The 23,539-nt window shown below is 51.3% G+C and overlaps 1 protein-coding gene across 1 annotated transcript in view; it reads right to left on the reverse strand.

Annotated features, from left to right (window-relative positions):
• Nucleotides 1-209: 209 nt before the first annotated feature.
• The window catches only part of ADAMTS15 (ADAM metallopeptidase with thrombospondin type 1 motif 15), a 28,625-nt gene continuing 5,295 nt past the window's right edge, over nt 210-23,539 (reverse strand). The window contains exons 2-8 of the mRNA XM_039496745.1: nt 14,046-14,178; nt 12,047-12,214; nt 10,465-10,748; nt 9,310-9,487; nt 5,120-5,301; nt 4,066-4,241; nt 210-2,732 (exon numbers count right to left, since the gene is read on the reverse strand). Of these exons, the coding sequence (XP_039352679.1) occupies nt 1,952-2,732; nt 4,066-4,241; nt 5,120-5,301; nt 9,310-9,487; nt 10,465-10,748; nt 12,047-12,214; nt 14,046-14,178 (1,902 nt within the window). The 3' untranslated portion in view covers nt 210-1,951. The remainder of the gene's footprint in view (nt 2,733-4,065; nt 4,242-5,119; nt 5,302-9,309; nt 9,488-10,464; nt 10,749-12,046; nt 12,215-14,045; nt 14,179-23,539) is intronic.

Below are 23,539 nucleotides of genomic sequence, written 5' to 3' on the forward strand. Positions count from 1 at the left end.
CCCCTTGATGCCAGTGGGAACAATCGCAGACAGCCCTGGGGGGTATCAATCTAAGTTACACAACTTCAGCTACGTGAATAACGTAGCTGAAGTCGACGTACTTAGATCTACCTACTGCAGTGTCTTCACTGCAGTAAGTCGACAGCTGACGCTCTCCCGTTGACTCTGCCTGCGCCTCTCGCCAAGCTGGAGTACAGGAGTTGATGGGAGAGCACTCGGGGGTTAATTTATCACATCTAGACTAGGCATGATAAATCCATCGCTGCTGGATCGATCACTGCCCGCCAATCCAGCAGGTAGTGTAGACAGACCCTTAGGGTCTGATTATAGCTTGAGTTGACCTATCCAAACTATCTTCAATCTACATAGTCTGGGTCCTGGAGAAATGAAACTGTGCTGGCTTGTGCTTCAGCATGGGTTGTCCAAGCTTTCCTGGACCCCTGCTGATGCTAGCCTGGGCTGAAGCTTGTCTTACTGCAGCGTCACTGCTCCGGGACCTGAGCTTGCTAGATTAAAGCTAGCTCAGGTATGTCTGCACAAGATGTAATCACGCTCCACAATTGCAGGATAGACACACCCCATAAAATTAGAGAGGGGCTTAAGCAGGGTACATAGCATAGATCTTAAGGCCAGAAAGGCCCATGCAATCATCTTCTGGGAGGAGAGTTAGTCCCCGTTTCTTTTATACTTCAGCACCAAAGATCTCTATGTGTCTTTGAGAAATAACCCTGAACAACGATGTTAAGAGAAGAGGGTGGAGGATAGTACGACTACTGGGCACGGAGTGACAGGGACATACACAGAGCACCATTTTGAAAAAAGACTCAGTATTTGCCACCCATGGCAGTCACGCATACAATGCTCTTTCTCATTCTTCCAACAGGAAGCACTGTGGTGGGGCACCATTGTGCAGTACCTCCTAGAATTACAGCCATATTCTCACGTACACCAAGATCCCTTTAAGCTTCAGCTGTGTAAAGGGGTGGTGGGAATGCAATTTGTGCTCGTTTTAAGGCACCTTTACACTATTAGCAAAGCAAAAAGGGACCTAAGTGTAAATGGTATTTGGTCTAAAGAGGTTTCTTTAAAATACATACCCACCTTGTATTAGGGATACCCTGCCCCTCCACACACCCTTCTCAAAGCACCATATAAAGAGGCATAGTCTTCTGAGAGGATCCAATGGAAAAAATGACAAAATTACCCAAGGCACGCAGGGTTTGCGTCAACCATGAGGAAGAAAAATAAAAATACAGATATTAAGCACCATAAGAATCTACGTTGTTCGGTCCATACACATGAAAAGCAAAAGCCGCCGATCAATGACCCACGTACAGCCCTGCACGACAACGCTGCTGCACAGGTCTGGAGAGCAGCAACACATCGGCTGCGGAGTCATTGCTAGCAAGCCCTGAAGGCATCAGTTCTTAATAGACCCCAGCACTTTATTGCACCGGTCGTTAAGCAGTATAGTTTGTCGTCCTTGCAATGGTAATTCCTTTTGGTCCCATCTAGCACTAGTGTTTTGGAGGTTGGGGCGTGACCCTTTGAAGCCTAGAGGGAGGCCGGCCATGGCGATATAGAAACACACTCTTGTCCTTGATGTTTTGGTGGATCCCGGAGAGCAGTCCCCAGAGACCGATCCTGCCCCCTCACGCCCATAGCCTCCTCTGGATGGGGAGGGAGCCTGGAGAGTTTGGCAGCTTCGAGGTAGATGTTTATTTTACTTCATCTCTGAGCAACCTGTTCTATAACACCACACTGGGCCCCTCTCACGTGTGCACGCTCTCGCCCTGCGTACAAGTCCTTTGTCCACTGATATGCCCTATGTAACAGACCCCTCACTTCAGACAGCTCCCCCTCTCCCTCCCCCCAGCTGCTGTTCAGCCTTCAGCCATTTATCTCCAGCCAGAGAGACACCAGGCCTTCTTTGGAAGCAGTGCCCGCGGGGTCAGCATGGCCTCAGGGTGCAGAAGTCCAGCTCCTGAGGCTTCTTCCTGAGGTTGCAGCGATCCCGAGGCAAGAGCTGGCCGGCCCGCACCGTGCATTTCAACATGCGCCTCTTGAAGCCCCGGCCGCAGGTTTTGGAGCAGGGGGACCAGGGGCTCACCTCCCACATGGGGCAGGGGTCACCGCATATCCTGACATCGACGGGCCGCTGGGCAGCATCGCACACGGAGGCCAGTTGGCCGTAGGAGTCGCGACAGTGTACGGAGCGCTTCTGCAGCCCGTTGCCGCAGGAGACGGAACAGGCCTCCCAACCACTGGCCGCCCACTTGTAGGACACACGTTTGTAATTCGGCCTGCCCGGATCCAAGCGGTTGGACAAGCTCAGGACGTTGTTGCTGAGCACGGGCGGGTTTTTCCCGTCTTTCCAGTAAGAGGACTTATCGTCTTTGCTCTCCTTGGGCAGGTAGAAGGAGTAGCGCACGCGTGGTGGGGTCATCTTCCCCACTGACAACACCTCCACGGTCAGCGGCTCCTGGATGGGCTTGAAGGCCTGGAGGCTTTCCACCGCCGTGCCCGTCCCGCTGTACCGCAGCACGCTGCCCTTCACCATCAGGTCCCTCTCCACAGCCGAGACGATGAAGTGCCCGTTCAGCAGATACTTGCCTTGGCTGTTCTTCAGAGCTAGGTAGTTATCGTCGCTGATGAGGCCCTTGTAGCCCCGCTGCCTGATGTCAATGCTGGAGGCTCCTGCTGGGATGATCACCACAAAGTTGTAGCCGTGCCTGTAAGAGAACAGCAGACAAGCCACCCGAGAGGTGGTGTCAGCACCACCGACATCACGGGGCATGGGCCTTTCATTCATAAGCTGTTGCTCTTAGAGGTGAGATTTGTCCTCTCTAGGGCCAGTGCTTCCCAAACTTCTTCCTTCTAGCTCTGCCAGGACCCTTCCCCTTGCCTGAACCCCCCTCTGCTAGACCAAGAGAGTGACCCCACAGCTCTGCCAATGTGCCTCAGTCCTGACCCACAGAACCCCATTCCAGCCCCGCCAGTGCTCTGCAGCCCTACAGCAGCTCTATAGCTCTGTCTCTGAGACTTTCCTGGCCCTGAAAAATCCCCACAAGAGGCGCTGGACAGACAGCATCAGGGTAGGCTTCCCTGTCCCCTCAATGGGCCTCAACCCTGAATTGAAGGGGTCACCTCTAGTGATGAGAGAGGAGTTCAGTCTCCATGGGTTTCCTTGGTCCCTCTGCAGAGATGGCTACCAAGGCAGGCAATTGTGATGCTGAGTCTTTCTGATGTAGACACCTGACCACTAGGAACCAGGCTGAGAGCAATCATTCATTTTACACAGTCCACTAGAAAGCCACAGTAAAACCACCCACTCACTCCCAACCTGGTCTGGGTCTGATTCAGAAACCTACAGCTGAAAGGGTCACTGGTCCAGGATCAGCCCCTGAGTCATCTAGTACAGTGGCTCTCAACTTGTCCAGATGACTGTACCCCTTTCAAGAGTCTGATTTGTCTTATGTAACCCCAAGTTTAATCTCACTTAAAAACTACTTGCTTACAAAACCATACAAAAGTGTCGCTGCACCCTCTTACTCAAAAATTGCTTCCTTTCTCATTTTTGCCATATAAAAATAAAAAAATCAATTGGAATATAAATACTTCTGTTTCTGTGTATAGTATATAGAGCAATATAAACAAGTCATTGTATGAAATTTTAGTTTGCACTGACTTTGCTAGTGCTTTTTATGTAGCTTGTTGTAAAACTAGGCAAATATCTAGATGCATTGATGTACCCCCTAGAAGGCCTCTGTGTACCCCCAGGGGTACATGCACCCCTGGTGGAGAGCCACTGATCTAGCATACCCATTTGAGGTTCAACTGTAGACAGTTCACTTCCAGTGCAAGAGACCAGATTGAAACCCCTGAGAGTAGCCTAGAAGTTGGAACCTTCTTCTCCAAAGAATCAGGGCCTATCGATGAAGCTAAAGGCAGAACTGCCATCCCTGGAAACAGTACCATTGGTCCCTCCCTTCCATGAGCCCTATGTTTTCTGAGGCCTATTTTATAGGGCACACGGGGAAAGCAGCAGGATCCTCTGGCACTCACATGGGTTTGGTGAACAAGCCCGAGACCTTCTTGCAGCTCTTGTTGTCTCCTCCACACACGCTGCACTTGTCAAACTTCTTCTTGGAGCCCAGCTTGCCGTCGCATCCCGCTTTGATGCATTTGCCCTGGACGCAGACCGAGGTGGAGTCGGGCGCGCAGGGAGTGCCATCCACAACCTGAAGTTTACCCGCAGGCAGAGGGAAAGCACAAGCCATCAAGTCACTTTGTGCTCAGGCGAAGATATTTGCCCCACCTGTGTGTGTTCCGCCGGCATTCCAAGAAAGAACTTTTGGGTGCCCATCCGGGACCATCATAGCCCTACGTGCCAGTGAGCCAGCAGCTGCTCTAAGCTAAGTTGACTGTGCAGCCCAGTATGGAGGAGGTGTTATGCTGGAGGACATAAAGCCGCCATTGCCTCCATTACGGGCTGTGCCTTCGAGAGGCACTAAACAGAACGGTGCTCTTTGACTGCTGACTGCCATGTCTATAACCACATCTCTCTCTCTTTCCTCACATTTAATCCTGAGGGCAGCACCCTGCAAACTAGCAGCTTTGGAGAGCTGATTAACCCTTTGGCGGTGTCATGTGCACACCACATTCCCAGTCCCAAGTCTGGCAGCCGGCCCCGCCCTGTGCGTGTGAGCCAGAATCCCCGGAGGGAAGTGTCTAGTTGTTATCCTTTATTCCTGTTCTAGTGCCATAGGCATGCAAGCTGGGATGCTTTACAAACACAGGTCCAGGCATGGGGCCAGATCCACAGCCGGTGTAAATTAGCACAGCTCCACTGATTTACACCAGCTGATCTGGCACATGGCCTCTCATCTGATCCCCTTTATGCCCCATGATAACACTGATAGCCAAAGAACAGGCTATTTTTTCTTGACTCCCAGCCTCCGGGGCAGTGAATTCTAAATGTCACCCGCTGGGTCAAAAAAAAAATCCTTCTGTTCATTCATTTCCAGGTGCCCTTGTGTTTCCCTATAGCTCCTTACCCAATTTCATTTACCCTCTTCCCCCATGGTCCCCAGTTCACACTGTTTGTTCTCCTGCTCACCTTAGGAGCCAATACGTAGAAGTAACCGGTGCCATTAGCTCTGCAGATGAGCTTGCATTTGTCCCGAGGCGAGACTCCCGAGTACTTCGGGACCCAAGAGACGGTGGCAGTGAGCCGGTTGGTGCTGTGATTGTAGCCGTTGAAAGCCTCGCACTGCTCCTCTCGGAAACTCTTTCCTAGCCCTGGAAGGATACAAAGCATGCGTGGGCATTTCACCGGAGAGGACATCCTCAGCTAGGCAGCATCAACCATACAGTATTGCACCATGGAATCTGGGGATGCCCAGGGTCAGATTCTTCTCTCCCTGCAACTGGTTTTACTCCAGTTCTGCTCCACTGACTGAAGTGGAGTCACTACTGATTTACATGAGTGTGGCTAGGCTCTGGTTCCAAATGTATGGCTGGTCTGAGTTGGTCCCCAACTGGACTATTAAGGATTGTAGGTGTCTGCCAGACTATCTGGCTCTCTGGGTTTACTAAAGCAAATGAAGCTTTGGTGTTGCGATTCGTGAGACATGTTATGTCCTAGACTCAGAGGAAACTTGTCTGACTCTTTGTATAGTCAAGGCATCCCCAATGAAGAGATGATACAAGAGAGAGTGGTTTGTGGAGGTAGGATAACAGCGGGACGGTATCACCAGTGGTGGAGGGTACAGAGAGCCACTTCAAGCCACACTCACAGCTAAGGCAGTGTCAGTTCCAGGGGTAACATCCCACAACCATTGCTCGAAACAACTGCCACCTTTTTACTCCAGGGAAAAATGAAACCAGCAAGACTGTAAAGTCTGCGTGCCTGGATCACTCCTTGGCAATCACTGCCTCATATTGCAGGCCATGTCTAGTAAGGTGGGGGTGGCCACTTGATGTTCCTGCAGTCTTTCAGAAATGGGAACAAGATGTGTAATAAAAGATAATACAGCTCTTCACCCAAGGGTCTCAAAGGAAAGTAAATAGTATTATCCCCATTTTACAGATAGGGAAGTGGTGAGACACAGAGTTGGGCAGTGACTTGCTCAAAGCAACACAGTAAGAATATAAGAACGGCCAGACTGGGTCAGAGCAATGGTCCATCTAGCCCAGTATCCAGTCTGCTGACAGTCGTCAGTGCCAGATGCTTCAGAGGGAATGGACAGAACACAGCAATTCTTGAGTGATCCATCCACTGTCATCCAGTCCCAGCTTCTGGCAGTCAGAGGTTTAGGGACATCCAGAGCATGGGGTTAGATCCCTGACCATCTTGGCTAATAGATATGGATGGACCTATCCTCTGTGAACTTATCTAATTCTTTTTTGAGCCCAGTTATATTTTTGGCCTTCACATCATCCCTTGGCAATGAGTTCCGCAGGTTGACTGTGCGTTGTGTGAAGAAATACTTCCTTTTGTTTGTTTTAAACCTGCTGCCTATTAATTTAATTGGGTGACCCTGGTACTTGTGTTATGTGAAGTGGTAAATAACAGTTTTTCTGCACACAATTCATGATTTTATAGACCTCTATCCTATCTTCTCTTCCCCCCTTCCCCTTTGTTGTTTCTCTTCTAAGCTAAGGAGTCCCAGTCTTTGGAGTCTGTCCTCATATGGAAGCTTTTCCATGCCTCTGATCATTTTTGTTGCCCTTCTTGGTACCTTTTCCAATTCTAGTATCTCTTTTTTAAGATGGGGCCACCAGAACGGCACACAGTATTCAACGTGTGGGCATACCATGGATATTCCAAACTATGTTTGTTTATCTGTGTATTAGGCACTCCTTGTGAGGCCTCTGAGCAGTGTGCAATAAAACCTGAAGAAGACATCTGACAGTTATATTATTAGAAGAGACACAGAGACCCTATCCAGGAGGTGGCAAGGAAAGAGTTAACACTCTCTCTTGAGCAGAGGAAACTACAGTACACAGCTGCAGCCCCTCAGTGCAGAGATTATGGCTGAGCCCAGCTGTGGTGAATTAGGCAATTCCCCCCAGCACATTAGAAGAGGCATGTGCTGGGAGAAAGCTGGAGTAGCTGGCATTAGGAGCGAGGTCCTGCTGGTGGGAAGGAGGAGGAGAAGCTAACTGAACAGGCCTTTCCAAATGGATCCACACTTGAGCTGCACAAATCTTGGTTACTCTCCAGACCTTCTGAATAATTCTGTGAGAAGGCCATGCTCAGAAGGCCTTCCAGAGCTTGAGGTATTGGTCTCACACTGTGCCGGGATGTTAGGGGGTTGTTAGAGATCTATCTGAAAGGTTTTAGACTGCTGCCCATCGCCATAGCATCTGGGCAGCTTCCACACATAATCAGTAAGAGGAGCAAAGCTCCAAGAGGATTTCATGGCATCTTTGGCAACTCTCCCTTTTTGGGGTCAAAACTCTGCTTGGGGGATGGTGGTTTTGGAGTTGGAAATAGAAAGTAGGGGTTTGTACTGTCAGTGTCACTTATGGGATCCGGCTTTCTCAAAGTTGTGCAGCGTTTTCCAACGATACTCAGACACTGAATGTGCTCGACCTCCCCTGGAAGACTGTTCCCTAGCCAGAACCCCTCAGCTGACCGTGCTCTGTGCCCCGCTCTCAGTGGCTTTGTCTTGAGCTTAGTGATCTGCGTAGCCCCCAGAAGAGCACAGCCGTTGTGGTGGTGCGTAGTGACTTTGGAGTGTATAATCTTTCTCTCACACACAAATGCACTAGCACTATATTCCTCTGCCCTGCAAGCTGTGCAGTCACTTCCACCTATCCAGTGTGTAATATTCTACTGCAGGACCACGGCCAGGCCTGGGTCTCCGATTGGGTAAGCTGACGATGCTCTTTGGCTTCAATAAAATAGGCTGCTATAAATGACTGCACACAGCAGCAAGGCCAAGGAGAATTGGGCCCACTGTCTCTAGTGAAATTGTCCCTAAACTTGCAAACCTGGCAGTGGTTGCTATGGCGATGCTAGCTCCAGCTGGTCAAAAATGTTTGACATTTTTTGCAAAATGTTCTTGCTTATTTTTTACCAGCTTAAAGTGCTCAAAATGTTCCAGAAAATTGGATTTTTGATTGCAGTTATTTTGCGCACGCACAAAACATTTCTGCATATTTTTCACATACTCTAACTTTAGCTCTGCTGTGCGCAGATGAAACAACAGTTGCAGACATCTGTCCGAGCTTTAGTCTCTAATGATGTATTGTTTGCCTGATACCACAGGTGGAGCTAGGTCAGACGTTCCCAGCTGCAAATCCCACCTCCTAATCAACGTGGGCAAATTAAAACCCAAACCAGCTATTTTCATGTGTGATCAACGTTCCTTTTCTGCCCCATCAACCAGGTTTTGTGAGCCTTTGAATGTTGGCCAGGGCAGAAATACCATGAGAACTGGGATTTTTATGGTATTTCCAGCTCCGCTGGATTGAGTGGAAATAGAGCAGAGAAGGAATGGGCCGAAGTGGGTTCTACTAAGACACGCGCTCCCATTAAACTGTTACCTACTTTAGATCTCCCCAGACCCATTGTAAGACTGATATTTAGAGCTGGTTTCTTCACTTCTGGCATGAAAATCCCTTCTGACCGTCTGGCTTCCCTCATTCGCCTGCTCGTTTTTGCAGCCTCAAGAGGTTGCGACACCGCTCTGTTTGTGCATCCGTACTGAGCACACACTCAACCTGTGGAACATCTCTCCACTTACAGGCCCCATCACAGTGTCTGAACGCCTCACAGTCTCTAGTGTTTTTATCCTCACGACTCCCCTGCGAGGTGGGCAGTGCTGTTGTCCCCATTTCACTGACGGGGCACTGAGGCCCAGAGAGGCTAAGTTACTTGCCCGAGGCCACACACGGAGTCTGTCTCCCCTTAAGTACGAGGTGCTGTAACCACTGAAGTGCCTTCCTCTGGTACCTACTGAGATCTCTAACTTGATTTGCAGACCAGAGAGATCTGTGTCACCTGCAGAAAAGCTGCCAAACTTTTGGGGTCACTTGTCCCAAACCTCCATAGCTCTTGAGGCTCACACCTCCAAAACCCTCATCCGCCACTAACTTCAGTGACACCGAATAGCACCGTTAGCACAACGGAGAACCAACAGCAATGGGACTGAGCGGGATAGCAGGTAGCTGCTTGGGATTGGTGGCTTGCTTTTAACATGTACAGCTCTTTGCAAGGCCCAACTGTGCCCATTAGGAACTAGTGCCAGGGCAGGTCTCTGCCCTCCCGGCTGGCCCCGTTCCTTGGGGAAGCCTCACCTGACTCAGAACAAAGGTCGAGGTTACAGGAGCGGTACTTGACTCGGACGCCTTCGCAGTACTTCCCTCCATTGGCAGGCGCGGGGCTGTTGCACTCGCGCTTGGCTAGCTGGACTCCCCCACCGCAGGTCCGAGAGCACTGACCATACGGGGTCCACTTCCCCCAGCTGCCATCCACCTGCGGGAGAGAGGGTGTTAAGAGGAAAACCCCTTTGCCCTACAGCCATGTCTCTTCAAAAGCAGCCGGACGTGCAATATTTGGGTCCCCCTGTGGGGGGAATCAGACTCAGAGGGGGGTACCCAGCATTAAGCAGAAGGGACTCTACCCTCTATGGCTGCCGCACCCAGCATAAACCATTCACACCTGGTGCCATGAGAAAACACTTGCCAGGCACCAAGAGGAGAGCAGAGCTGCTTCAGAGCGGCGTTTTGGGCATAGCTCTGTCCTGGGGCAAGAGCTAAGGCGAGGGGAGCCTCAGCCCCAGCAACCAGGGCCGCAAGTCCTTTGCAAAAGATAATCATTTGTTTCCTCCTCTTCTCCATCCCCATGAGCGCAGTTGCTGTTTATACACCTGCTGGGGACTGAGTTTGGCCTCCGGGGTTACAGATGGGAAGTGAGGCCTTTCCAATCTAGCTTGCTGACTTTCCGCAGTGCTTGGAATTGGCTGGCCTGTTTGCAACAAGTTCCAGCGACACACCCCGTCACAGCCAGCGTCTTGGATGGCGGCCGTGGAGATGAACTCCACTCTGAGTCCTCCAAGTGCTCGCTCCGTGGTGAGGCCGCCCCATGAGGAGTACGCTGCGGTTATCCGGTCTGGAGGAGCCCTGGATAACTGCAGCCAGGCCCAGCGCCCTGGGGAAACGGTCACGATGGCTGGGTTCAAGGACGATGATGAATAGCACGCCTGTGCAAGTGGGGAATGGACAAACCCCTTCAACTTCTGGCTGCTTCCCTCCCTGCAGCGAGGTACAGCCATGCCCCTCCCGTGGCCAGCCCCTGGGAGAGCACTGGCACTACGTCGCCTGGTTTCAGTGCACAAAGAACTCTGAGCTACATGTTCTCAACGTCAGCCCAAGCTGCCTTGCCGGGCTTCACCCTATATACCCTCGCCCTCCCCACTCGCATCCCCCAGCACGGAGCGGTCAGGTACTCACCCTGTACTTACTGATGTTATGCCTCTCGACACACGTGCCCTTCAGGCAGAACCTCCCCTCCCCGCAGCTGGTGCCGTCGGCCCAGGGGAAGTGGCGCGTCTGGCAAACAATCTGACCCCGGGCTTTCCCCGTGCACCAGAGCTTGGTGCAGTATTGCATGTAGGGGCAGGGTTTGGAGCCGAGGCCAAAGGCCAGCTCGCACTGCTGGTTGAGGTTGTAGCTGGCCCCAGGGAGGTCCTCCGGCAGCGAGATGGGCTTGATGGGCTGATCCAGCAGGCAGTCCCCTGCAGGGCAGTGAGAGAAATATTAAATGGGAGATACCATTCGACTGATGGGACATTCAATACACGGTGTTGCTGCACCCAACTCTTGGAGATCATGCAAAGCAGACGTTCATGGCTGGTGCAGGCAGACCCATTACTTGGCACCATATAACTTGTGGAACTCACTGCAGCAGGAGGCCAGCAAATAAAGCTACAGCTGGATTTTCTTCTCTCTTAACAAAGCCTGTGTGAGTTTTCTAATCAAGAGCATTTGTCATTTCCATGGTTTCCATCCAGTTCCTACAGGTACAGGGGTCCATTACACAAAACCTACCAATGCAACTGGCACTGACTAGCAGCTTCATCAGACTGGCCAATGACCAGCCTCCCCTCACACTTAGAAGTAACTATTGAGCTTTTGAGATCAGTCTAGCGGATTTAGACACACGTCTCCCATTAAAGCTGAATGCCCTTGAAAATCTCAACCAACCCCTCTGGGTCACATGACATAAGAATGTTGGCCATGAGTTGTTCAGAGGCGCATCCCAGGAGAGGGCTGCAGGAGTTGTGTCATGTAGACCCCACAGCAATGAGCACAATAGAAATGGTGCATGCAGAGGGAGGAGATGTCCGTGGGCAGAGGCAGGTGGACTCTCTAGCCTGACCTGGCTTTGGTTTAATCAGGTTGAAACCAAGAAACCACTGAGTCCGAGTTAGCCAGGGCCCAAGCTGACCTGCCCTCGGCCGCTAGTGACCTCCTGCATGAACGCAGCTTATATGATTTACTGCTTGCCAAGAGTAAACTGTTTTAAAAGGGAGAACCGTGCCGGAGTCTGTGGAGTCGAGGGACATCCCAGCTCAGCTGTGTGAGGGCTTCAAGGCTGCAGACATCTGGTGTGAGGAGCACAGTTGCTTCCTTCCTCCCCACCCCCACATCCCTGTGAGAGGGAAAGGCTCTAATTCTTCACACTTAAAGTCCCAGCAGGCGAAATGGGACTGATGACCCACAGCTGGGAGAAGGCAAGATGACCCAGAGCACTGGGATGGAGCGGATCTCACCACGGAGCAAGCGTGAGTCCCATCACCGGAGTAGGCTCCCAACGCCTGCCCTCGCTGCCTACCCACTTCTCCTCCCTGCAGTGTCTCCACACTTGGTGTCTGAACCCTTGCCAGCTGGATGGTCCCTCCCGGGCAAGGATTTTGCCCCTCCATCTGTTTTATTAAGTGCTGCATGCCTTTACAGCACCTTAAACACCAATAACGATGAGCCACCATCAGCAACTGCAGCCAAGTCCCCCTTCCCAGCGTGCCCAGCTTACCGTGCCCGCTGTCCAGGAAGTCGGTGATTATAGCGGCGCTGCAGGCTGACCAGGGGTTGGCACGATCGATCTGTATGAGGGTGGGTGACATCATGTGGTTGGTCTTCAGCCTGCCGAAGACTTCCTCACAGACCTTCACGTTGTCGTGGGGCATGTTGAACACGTGCCCTGGAAGGGCGAGAGGGGCCGTTAGTCATCCCGAGCTCTTGCACAGCGCTTTTCACCCGTAGATCTCAGAGCAATTCACAACGTCAGTCCCATTATCCCCATTTTACAGCTAAGAAGCCTGAGGCACCGAGAAGCCAAGTGACTTGTCTAAGAAGCCTAGGGCAGAGCCAGAAGGAGAAGCCAGGAGGCCCATGTCTGAGCCACAAGGCCATCCTTTCATCACAAGGCAACTTCTCCTCCCCTAGCAGGAGGCTGTGATCTGACCAAGTCTCCTATATGTGGGTTGTGTGCTTAGTCTCGGTTTATATACATATCTGGCTAGTCCCCTAGGATCCTGGCAAGCTGCGCCACAGACCGCTGGCACGGACCCTGCTCTAGCTAATGCCACGGAGACCCTCATTTGCTTTGATGAACTACCACACCTATATGAGCCCTGTTGTAACAGCCAAACCACCACTGCCTCAGCAGCTGATGTCTCTCCCCTCCGTCCCTGTGTGATCTTCCTGGATGCTAATGAGTCACATTGAACAGCTCTGAAATACCTGCAGCCCGGTGGTTAATGGTCTGGGTGTCCTGTCCCCCTGACCCCGGGCTCCACAAGCTCCATTCCTTGTGTTTAAATCAGATCGCCTTTAAGACGGACAAGTTATAAGCCTGCCAATTGGGGTCTCTGAGCCGGCACTTTGCTGGCCAAAACGCACACCATCTGCTTCATGTATGGATGTGGGTTATTCAGAGAGAAAAGAAGGAAAGAAAGAAAGAAAGAAAGAACATTGAAGAGAGAGAGCGATTTCATTACTCAGTCCCCCAGAGACTGCAAGTGTCTCTGGATTTAAGTGCATGCCTAATGCATCCCAGCCTTGGTGTGTTATTTCAGGACACCCGAATCCTGGAAACTGCACTAAAGTGGCAATAACAACAACAAAATATAGCTGGGACAGCTGACCCGCCCGCACTGGCCCCACTCGCTTTCCTAGCAGCTGTTTTCCAACAGTTCCTCTCTCACCTCCCAGAAGCGCTGGGAAGAAAGCCGGTGCGTCTCACTTTCTCACCCCGAGGTGGAGTTTCCCCAGAAAGCTGTTCCGGACACTTGGCTATTGTCTAAACTTCCTGAGGCTGCAATTCAGGGTTATTTTAAACATCTCAGGCTTTCCTCCCTCCCCCTTCCCTCCTAATTATGGAGCCATAAACATTAGCAGGTTTGGGATATGGGTTTTTTTTTCCCCCCCCAGGTGGCAACCGCAGCCTGGGGCTCCACGTCTCTGCTGTGGGTTTGGTTAAAGTGGCGGCTTTCTAAGCCACAGAATGATGGATGGAGGCGTTCGCTATTAAAACCAGAAATGGTCTGGCAACTGTTTGAGGGACAACGTGCGAGGCGGAGGCATGAGAACACAGGGAATGAATGGCTTGCCTGGGAGCTCGGACACTCGTGCGGGTCATGGAAGCACACCCCCGGTGACGCTAGCATTGTACAGCAAGGGGAACAGAGAGTCAGCAAACTGTACAAGAAAACGCAGTCATGCTGTTATCAGCGGGACAGCAAAAAAACGCAGTCATGCTGTTATCAGCGGGGCAGCACATTCCAGTGGGCTAGGAATCAGGACTCCTGAGTTCTATCCTGACTCTGCCACAGCCTTCCTGTGTGACCTGGAGCATGTCACTTCGCTCCCCTGCACTTCAAATTCCCACTGGGTGCCACGCGCTTTGAGACCTGTGAAGTCGAGGCACAGGGGTGGGTCGAGAAACCAAATTCTGTTCCCCATTGCAAACAAATGAGGGAGCAGCCCCGAAAGGGGATGGGCATACGCTGCCCCGAACCTCAGCCCCTTACCCAGCTCGTGAGCCGTGGTGAAGGCGGATGGCAGCCCGTCGTCCTCGATGACCGAGCAGCTGCGCTTGGGGTCACACATGGTGCCAACGTCGGCCATCCCCAGGGTGTCGCAGGTGGTGGCGCCACACAAATCCTGCAGGGAACGTGGGAAGAGGACAAATTGGACCAGTTAGCGGCAGGCAAGGATTGCACTGATGCTACAGACCCTGAGATGCCAGCACCAGAGGAACCCCTCTGAGATGCCAGAACGTGGCTTTTGTTATTGCACTAACTAACCCCTAGAAAACAAGAACGACAGGAGACAACAGGATAGGAACCGTACATCCCTGTTTACACTGAGTAGGAGCCAGGAAACCTTTGTGGCTCACTGACCTAAAATACACACAACCTTGGGCTGTCCAGTGCGATGAAATGACACGTTTGGAATTAACCCTGGCACCAGCGATACCATATATATAACGTCTTCCTGAGTCTTCAGTGACACTGATTCCTGACTTCTAAGGCCCCTATCACAGGGAGGGGGCCAGCCGAAACCCCAGGGGAGGCAGCCTGACTTCTTTTGTTTCAGAAGGACAAAGGATCTGACCCAAAGCCCATGGGAGGATTCCTGGCTTTGGATCAGACCCAGAGGAAGGAGGCGGGTCAGTTTCTCACCTCTGCTTGGCTTTGAGAGGTTGATGGGTCAGATCCAAAGTCTGTTGAATTCCTTGGAAAGGCTCCCATTGACTTCCATGGGCTTTGGCTCAGGCCTCATGCCAGCACTGCACTGGGAGCAGGCAGGCAGGCCGAGTTCAACAAGAACCGGCCCCACCTTCGCCCGCAATTCAAACGGAAATTGACCTTTTAAGGGCCAGAAGATTATTCCATTCCTTCCCCTTTCCTCTTTCAGTTTCATAGTGGCTCCAGCCTGTCTGAATTCTGGATGGGTCCAGAAGCATTGGACAACTGTGAACTCCTAGGAGAGTATTTCCTGGGCACAGCAGAAATGGCACAAAGAATCACCAGATTCCCAGCCTGATTCTGCAAATCCCAGAGGCCTGCAGGGTTCGGAGGAGCCAGGCTGCGGAGGGATTATCTGAACCAAAGCTGTGAACTGCCTGAGGGTTGTCCAGCGCTAGTCTGTCTGAATGAAACCAAAGCAGGACTAGTCCCTGCCAGAGGATGCCCTCTGTCGTAGAGTGTCTGTCCGCTCTCAGAATGGGCTTCTGCACAGTGGGGATATTTTTTAAGCACAGGCAAATATCATCAAAATATTCTGCACACATGCTTATTGTTATAGGCACAGGGCATACACATGTGTATTCATTTTGATTATTGAGTATGTGTAGTATTACTATAGCTCTTAGGGGCCCCAGCTGAGATCAAGACTGTGGACTGTGTACAAACAAAGAGGCAGACATAGCTCCTGCCTCAAAGAGTTTAGAGTTGAAATGCTCCAGACTGCCAAAGGATGTGGAGCCTGGGACAGCTGGGGAAACTGACACAGACACCAAGGTTTTCAAAAGTGACTGGCGGTTTTGAGTGCCCCACTCAAGACACATTAAACAAGAGCTGATTTTTCAGAAAGCGCTGAGCATCTGCTCTCTGAATATCAGGTCCCTTTAAGGCGTCTCAGATTGGGTCCACAAGAACTGAGACATCCAAAGTCGTAAGTAAATCTTGACTGGGGAGATTAAGGGACTTGCCCCAGGTCCTACAAGAAGTTAGGCCTTCTGTCTCCCTGGCTAGCACCTTAACCACCAGACCAGCCTTCCTCCTTCAAATATGCAAACAGTGCACCACTTTCCCCTAACATTTGCTTAAACTCCCCTACCCTAAACAAGCTATTTGCAGCTCTCAGCCCTCACAGGTCATTGCAGTTTATCTGTGCATCCCAGACACAGATAGCTCACACAAGCCAGTGAATGGCACGATTCATTCTCCGGAGGAGGAGATGGCACTCTGTGAAGCTTCTAGGGAATGGGCTGCCTTTTTAACCAATGGATTGAACCCTGATAATGATCATCATACTTTGCACCACTCATCCTAAGATCTCAGAGCACATTTCCAAGAGGGTAAGTATCACTCTCCTCATTTTACAGATGTGAGGACTGAGGCATAGAGTCGGGAAGTAACAGCAAACCAGTGGCAGTGCCGGAAATAGAAGACCTATAGCCATGTCCTCGCCACCAGCTGGTGCTGTCTCTCTGTGCCACACCAAAGGAGAACCTTTCAGAAGGAATGAGCATGGAAGTGGCAGAGGAAGTGAAACAGATGGGGGAGCCGTGCCGGAGATGAAGGATGCAGTTGTGAGACTGTAACTACTAGGAAGGGTGGTCCAGCACTGCACTAGGAGCAGTCAGGCAGTCCGAGTTAAACAAGGGTTAAAATGCTAATCTGCGGCTCAAAGTGGGGTTTGATTCCTATTTCTGTCACACCTCTATGAGATGGGGGCTTTCTAAACATCTGAGGCAGATAGATTTAAGGAAGCAGGTAGGTGGGGAGATTATCCCCAGCCCCAAAGAGAGAAACAAGGGGGTATCTCTGTCAAACCCAGAACAGCCTTTCATAGAGGAAGCTTCTCCCGCTCTGATGAGGTGCTGCCGAAAGGTTTTTTGCAGCTGGGGAAATCTGCAGCCTCCCAGTTAACACCAGAGAGAGGTAAGTTTTATCTCTGAGCTGGAAACCCTGAAGGCAACTAATTGCTCTCCTTGTAACCCATTCCCCTTCTTTCCCAGGCTGGGAGGTTTAGGTCTGATGCTACCTTTCCCCCTTGTTCCCATGTGACCACACAGACAGCACTGAAGAAGACAATAGTGACAGCCACTGAAAGCAGAAGCCCCAAGCAGGGGTTATGCCACATCTATGCCGTAAGAGATTCTCTCTGCTGGAGTTGTTCGGAGCCAGGACTGACCGTGTCTAGCAGATGTTGCTTTTGGAGACAGAGGCTGGTATATAGACTTCAGCTGGGCAGTGCCATTGCGAGATATAAATTGCTTCCTTATTTTGTAGCTCACAGGTGAAGAGAACCAGATTGGCTAACTACACTAGGGCCTGGAATTCCCTTAAACCAGAACACATGCAGTCATGTTAATAGTCTACTACATAACAGAGATACCAGAGACCTTGGGGATGCATAGCCATGGTGGGGGGAGGGAAATTCCCCCTCTGAAAGAACTACAATCCAAGCAGGGCACTTGGAGTCAGGACTCCTGGTTTCTTCTCACACCTCTGCCACTGATGAATCATTTAAACCAGAATCTTCACCCTGAGGTGCCTAAAGTCAGACACAGTATTGATTACCATATAGCACCCCAAAGCGTGCTCGACATGTCACAGGAGACATGGTAAGCACACGCCCTGCCCCAAGGAGCTTCCAATCTAAATTCCAGAGGAAGGGTGGGTGTGGAAGGAGCCAGGTTACAAGAGGTGTAACCCCTCTTTTGGAAGTGCTGAGCACCCACAACTCCTGCTGAGGTTAATGGGAACTGCCAGGGCTCAGCGCCTCTGGTAAAACCAGACCAATTATCTGGATATCAAAATATGGATTTTGGTACGCCCGTTTGAAGGTTTGGGTCTTTAACCTCTCAGTGCCTCAATTTCCCCATCTGTAAAAGGCTGGTGGTGACCCTTCCACACCTGGTATGGAGCGAGTGATGAGAATGCATTCATTAGGGTCAGCTCCTGCATCATTAAAATCTGTGGGAGTTTTGCTATTGTCTGCAAAGGGGGCAGGATTGGGGCCAGAATCCCTGTACGGTGCTTGGACCATCACATTCCTTGAGCGAAAGATCTAGGGTCAATTCTTGGCTCTGACACAGACTCTCTGGGTAACCTTGGGCAAGTCACTTGGCGTCTTCCTAGCTCAGTTTCTCATCTGTTAAATAGGGATAACCACACTTCCTTTCTCCCAGCCTTTGTCTGTTCTGTCTATTTCGGTGGTGAGCTCTTTGAAGAAAGGCCAGGGGATTGTACTTCACTTTATGTCCAAAGAGGGCCCAGCACAACAGGGCCTCAATCTCTGTTGAGGCCAATACGTGCTACTGTAATACAAATCATACAGTCAGATAAGTCACTGTTCAAATACACAATATCATTGCTGCGTAAGCACAAAGTGTCCTTCCTCCTTTTCCCCACACGCTTCTCTTTCTCCAGAGCTCAAGGGAGAGAGGGAGTTAAGGAGACCTACAGAGGGCGACCCATCCCCAGTGCCGGCCTCACTCCAGGACTCTCGGATCGGATTCCACTTGACAGCTCCACAAAGTTTTTCCCTTGTAGGCGGCCCTGGACTCGCCCCTGGCTGTGCAGCCTTCTCCTTTGAAGTGCCCCCACAGGGGGGAGTCTGGGAAGAGAAGTAACTGCCTGGAATTTACACGCTGACATTTCATTTTTCACCCCTGAGCATCATTTTTCACCCCTTTATCATCTTCTGAGATCAAGGTGGGAGACGCAGGAATCCAGGAGAGGATGTGCTCGCAGGACAGGCTGTGGGAAGGGGCAGGGAATCTCTCCCACCTTCAATATTGATGGGATCAAGCAACAGTTGGGCCTTTGGGGTGCTACCACACGATAAATAAAAGTGATTCATGCTGCGTTCCTGTCCAAGCCAATAGCAGAAAAAAAATTGATAAGTTCATGGAGGACAGGTCCATCAATGGCTATTCGCCAAGATGGTCAGGGACACAGCCCAGTGCTGACTCTCCAGATGCTGGGACTGAACAACAGGGGAGGGATCACTTAATAATTGCCCTGTTCTGTTCATTCCCTCTGGGGCACCTGGCATTGGCCACTGTCGGAAGACAGGATACTGGGCTAGCTGGACCATTGGTCTGACCCAGCATGGCCATTCTTATGCTGTGTAATCGCACAAGAGAGGCTGAGGTGGTCTCCAAACTGAAGTTCCTATAAGAATCCAAACTGTTGGGGGCTTATTCAAGGTTCGTCCATTGATAAATATCAACATCAACAACTTCCGAGGGTTCTGGCCCTGCCCCGCTGGCTTTAGTAGCAAGCACTTGGCTGAGCATTCATGAAATACTTCGAAAACATCAGGGTAATAACGTGTCGGGAAAGGGCTGGCCTTTGCATAGTAAAGAAGCAAGCCTCTCACGACTGAAGAACTGGATGGACAAACCTGCACTTGTCTGCGTGTGAAATGAACGCGATGGGCTCACCCTGGTCCCTCGTGAGAACATATCGGCATCACAAAGCCATCACGCACTTTGACACAACTGATGACAAGCCGAGGACCACAACTCGGATATCAGAGATAAGCTGGCAGAGCTGCACTGGGAGCCCATGGAAGGACTAGGAGGGGTTGCTGCAGATTAGGGTTGTGGGGCATTGGCAGAGCTGAGGGGGAGTCCCAGGAAGGAGGTGCACCCTTAAAGTGCATGGACAGAGCTGGGGGAGTGGAAGCCTGATCTGGTTTATTTGATCTTTGAAGCTTAAAGCCACAATTGGGCAGGGAGCAAACTGGTGGCTTATCTGCAATGCCTGGCCCAGGCAGGAGGCTCCTGCAGCTTTCTTCCCGTGACTGCTGAGGGCTGTAGCTCATATGTCTGGAGGGAAATCTCCCTTTCTCTGACAGGCGGATTACAAGAGGGCACTCAGCAAATCCATCACCAAGATAGCCCTGATGGCTGCTGAGGAATTCAGGAGAGCTGGCCTAACCGCTCTGTCTCTGTTGTTCTCCAAGGGGCAGCCCTAGGTTGTGGGGGCCTATGTGCAGCGAGACACGAGAGAACTACCCGGTTTCCTCCCCACCTGTTGCAGTGGCCTGTAGTGCTGTGGTGAGTCAGTTCTTGGCGATGGGGCCCCGTTGGATTCCATAGGCCTACGGCCAACAGTCTCTCCATCATGTGTGGGCTGCACCACCATTGCACAAACTCCTGACCACTGACTTCAGAGGGAGTCGTGCCCATGCCTCTGCCAGGATGGCCAGGCCCCTGTATCCTGCCCGCCAGGGATGGACATTGATCTCAACTCCTCAGACAGACTGGCTCTACGCTGCCCTTGCGGCTGTCCCTGGCTCCGGAAGATCAGCAGCGTGACTTGCCTATGTGCCAGGTGGGCGTCACGGCAATGCGTAGGAACACCCAGGAACTTCCCATCATTCAGTGCTTTGGACATTCACAGCTGATGATCTCAAAGCACTTTAACAAACCACCAGAGAAATAATCTTCATACCCCCTGGTATTATGAGCCTCACTTTACACTGGAGCCCAGATCGGGTAAGTGACCTGCTTTAGTCAGTGGCACAGCTAGAAATAGAAGCCAGGAGTCCTAGCCTGCCCCCTGCAAGTCCTAGCCTGCCCCCCGCCTTGAGAGGTGAGTGGTTCATCTCCAGCAGAGGGGGAACCTTGGTCTGGTCTACTAACTACTAGACAGCACTGCTGCTGACTTGGCTTTCCCAGGAGGGACGGAGGGTGTTTAGCTTAGTCTAATATAATCTGGTTTAGATGAAGTAGGATCGTTTGTTGCCAAGCAAGTCGGATCTCTGTGATCTCGCTCCTATTTTATGCCCTTTAACTTTCCATCTCACTCTTTCTGGTTTTGCATTTTTTGTTAAATCTTGTCCAAGGGAAACAGTGAGCAGCATGAAGACCACGTGGCCTGACTGCTTTCCCTCATGCTGGTACAAACCAGGAGTAACCCCAATGAAATCAACGGAGCCACACCTGTCTAGAACTGAGGTAAGTGAGATCAGAACCAGACCCTCTGAAATCCAAAGTGTCAGGGCCTGGATTCTGTTGGGGGAGGGAGGGAAAGCCCCATCTCCATTCCCGGGGAGCATTGAGGGCTGCGGGTCTGAGTGTTCACAGACTGAAGGAGGTGTGAGTCTCCATTATTGCGTTGCTTCTGAACGTCACCCCTGGAAGGATGGTCCAGCGGTTAGGATGCTAGCCAGAGATCTGGGTTCAAGTCCCTGCTCTGCCTCCGACGTCTTGTGAGTCAGTTAACTGTTCATAACTCAGTTTTCCCATCTGTAAAAACGGGAATAAAAGCACATCTCTACAGAGGATAAATTTATTAGAGGTTATGAGGCGCTCAGGTACTATGCTAGCAGGGGCCAGATAAATGCCTTAGATAAATATAGGGGAAATATGCATGTTCATGAAGGCTGCAGCAGCAGCCTCCAATGGATGAGGCACTGGACGGGGAGTCAGGAGACACAGAGGTGCCACGGGACCCTTTTCAGTTCACTTCCCCTCTCTGCGGCTTAACCTCCCCATCTGTACAGTGGGATACTGATACTGACCTTCCCTTTGTAAAGTGCCTGGAGCTGTACACTAGTCAGGGCAGAGCTGTAGTAGTATCAGTACAAGTAAGGGCTGATGCCTCAAACTGGCCAGGCAAAGCCAAATGCCGGGCCCCTGCTCAGCACTCTGTGAAGGAGCCAGTGCTGAGCTGAAGATGGCCTCGTGTTTACAGAACAACCATTTATTCCCGGTTCTAGGCTCATCTGCTCCCTCCTGGGACCGAGAAGCAAAGCAGCCCTGGGCTGTAGCTTAGGTAAGTCTGCTTGAGTATCTGCCACAGGCAGAGCCACTGAGGGCAAACGGCCTTGGTTAAAAGGGGCGAGGGCACCGTGGGGACACACCGGGAAGAGGCTGGCCGGCGGAGTCTCCTTGCTCATTGCTCTTTTAAGAGTTCCTGTTTCCTTGCTGGCTGAGAGCGCTCTTGGCTCCCTGCCGAACACCTGCACTGACACACTGACCCACTTACTGCTGCGAACCTTGTCCGCTGACTGCAGGGATAGATTAACAAGCAGCTCTTACCCGGCCCTCCTGTAACCTCTGGGCCTGGGTTCAAATCTGAACCTCAGCCTCCTGGTGCCATTCCCCTTTGAAATGCCAGATGGCAGCGCCACACCCACCGGCCGTGCCCCTCACCCCCACTGAGAATCCCTCCTCCAGCCACGCTGGAGGTCCAGCCAGCTCCCAAACCTGGCTCAGAAAGGTCAGTGAAGGGGCACAGAGTGAGGGGAGTTTCAAAGAGGAGTCAGCAGAGTAAGAGATTCCAAAACATGGGATTGGGGACGTGTCTGGGGGCCCCCAGAGTAACAATGGGATAGCATCTCCTCTGTATGGGGAGAGACTCTACAGAGAGCAGACGGGAATGAAGAACAGAGGAGAGGGGGAGAAAAGAGAGGGGGGCAATTAGGTCGTGGGGAAGGGAAGGAAATGGGGGAGTAAATGAGAAGAACAAAAGAGAAAAGAGAGTGAAAGTTTGCAATGCAAAGAGCCTGACCCTCCACAGCCTCGTGTCAGCATTGACACTTGTGCAATGTGTGGGTGTGAAATTGCACCACTGGTGCAAGCGAGTGGAGGCGCCTTGCCTCACAGCATTTTGCACCCGCCTTGCACAGGTGCAAGACAGGAGAGGACCAAGCCCAAAATGTGCAGCTGGGCAAAGCATATTCCTAAACGCAGGAAGATTTTGCAGTAGCAGCACAAGGGCAGATTGTTAGTGGGACTACGGGGAAGAGGCAGGAGCTATGTACTACAGGGATGGCAATTTATAGATGCCTAGATAGGCAGACTACATGTTAGAAAGAGGTAGCAGGAAGAATCCAAAGCAAGAGGCAAACAAACTATTCCTTCCTTAAAACCGTCTCCTTTCCTACCTGAATCCTCACAGATCTTAAGGCTGATGGATTCTTTAGGCTCATCTAATCTGATCTTCTGCATAGCACAGGCCAGAGAATTTCCCCAGAGACTCCAGCATCAAGCAGTGTAACATGATTCCACCAAAACTCGAGAGGGGGCTGAAAGCATCCGAGCCTGGATTAGGGAGAGCTTTCCCATCCCACTGGAAGCCAGGAAAATGCTAACCGCATACGCAAGTGACACCCATTTAAAATCCCCTCAGATCTGACTATGATGGGAAAAGGGTGGAAGGTGGAAACAGCCCAGTTACAGCTGCTGCATCCAATGGGATTTGCAGAATGTTCACAGATAAGTCATGCTCATTATTTCACTTCGTCTTGGCTATGCTGAAAATGATACTAGTACCGGTCCAAGAATGGGATTTTACAGTATACTAAGGCCTTGCCTGTCATGCCAGCTCCCTGCCTGATCTAGACACAGCTCTCCTGGTCTGGCTCTGCCCTCTGGCCCTTTACAAGGTGATAATACTTTGCTCCAACAGCCCACTCATCCCGAGGCCCCGAGCCTCGCCATAACCCTATATTTCCGGCCACTTCACAAATAGGGAAACCGATGCACAGAGAGATGAAGTAACTCGTCCAGGGTGACAGAGTCAGTGCAGAGCAAGGCAAGAGAACCTATCCTTCCCGGGTGGACCATTCTCTGACCCTGCCAAGCTGCGCTCGTGGGAGATGAAAGAGATGCAGCCAGCATGCTGCCCACACTCCTTTCTCAAACATCACGGAGGGTCACCAGGGGGCCTACATGCTTCTTTTTGATTTGCCCACTGCCATGAGACGATGAACTGGGCAGAAGATGTGTTCCGCCATCTGAATCCAAAAACTCCTGAGTTAATGGAGTATA

This window comes from Mauremys reevesii, linkage group 12, assembly GCF_016161935.1.
Source record: "Mauremys reevesii isolate NIE-2019 linkage group 12, ASM1616193v1, whole genome shotgun sequence".
NCBI lineage: Eukaryota > Metazoa > Chordata > Testudines > Geoemydidae > Mauremys > Mauremys reevesii.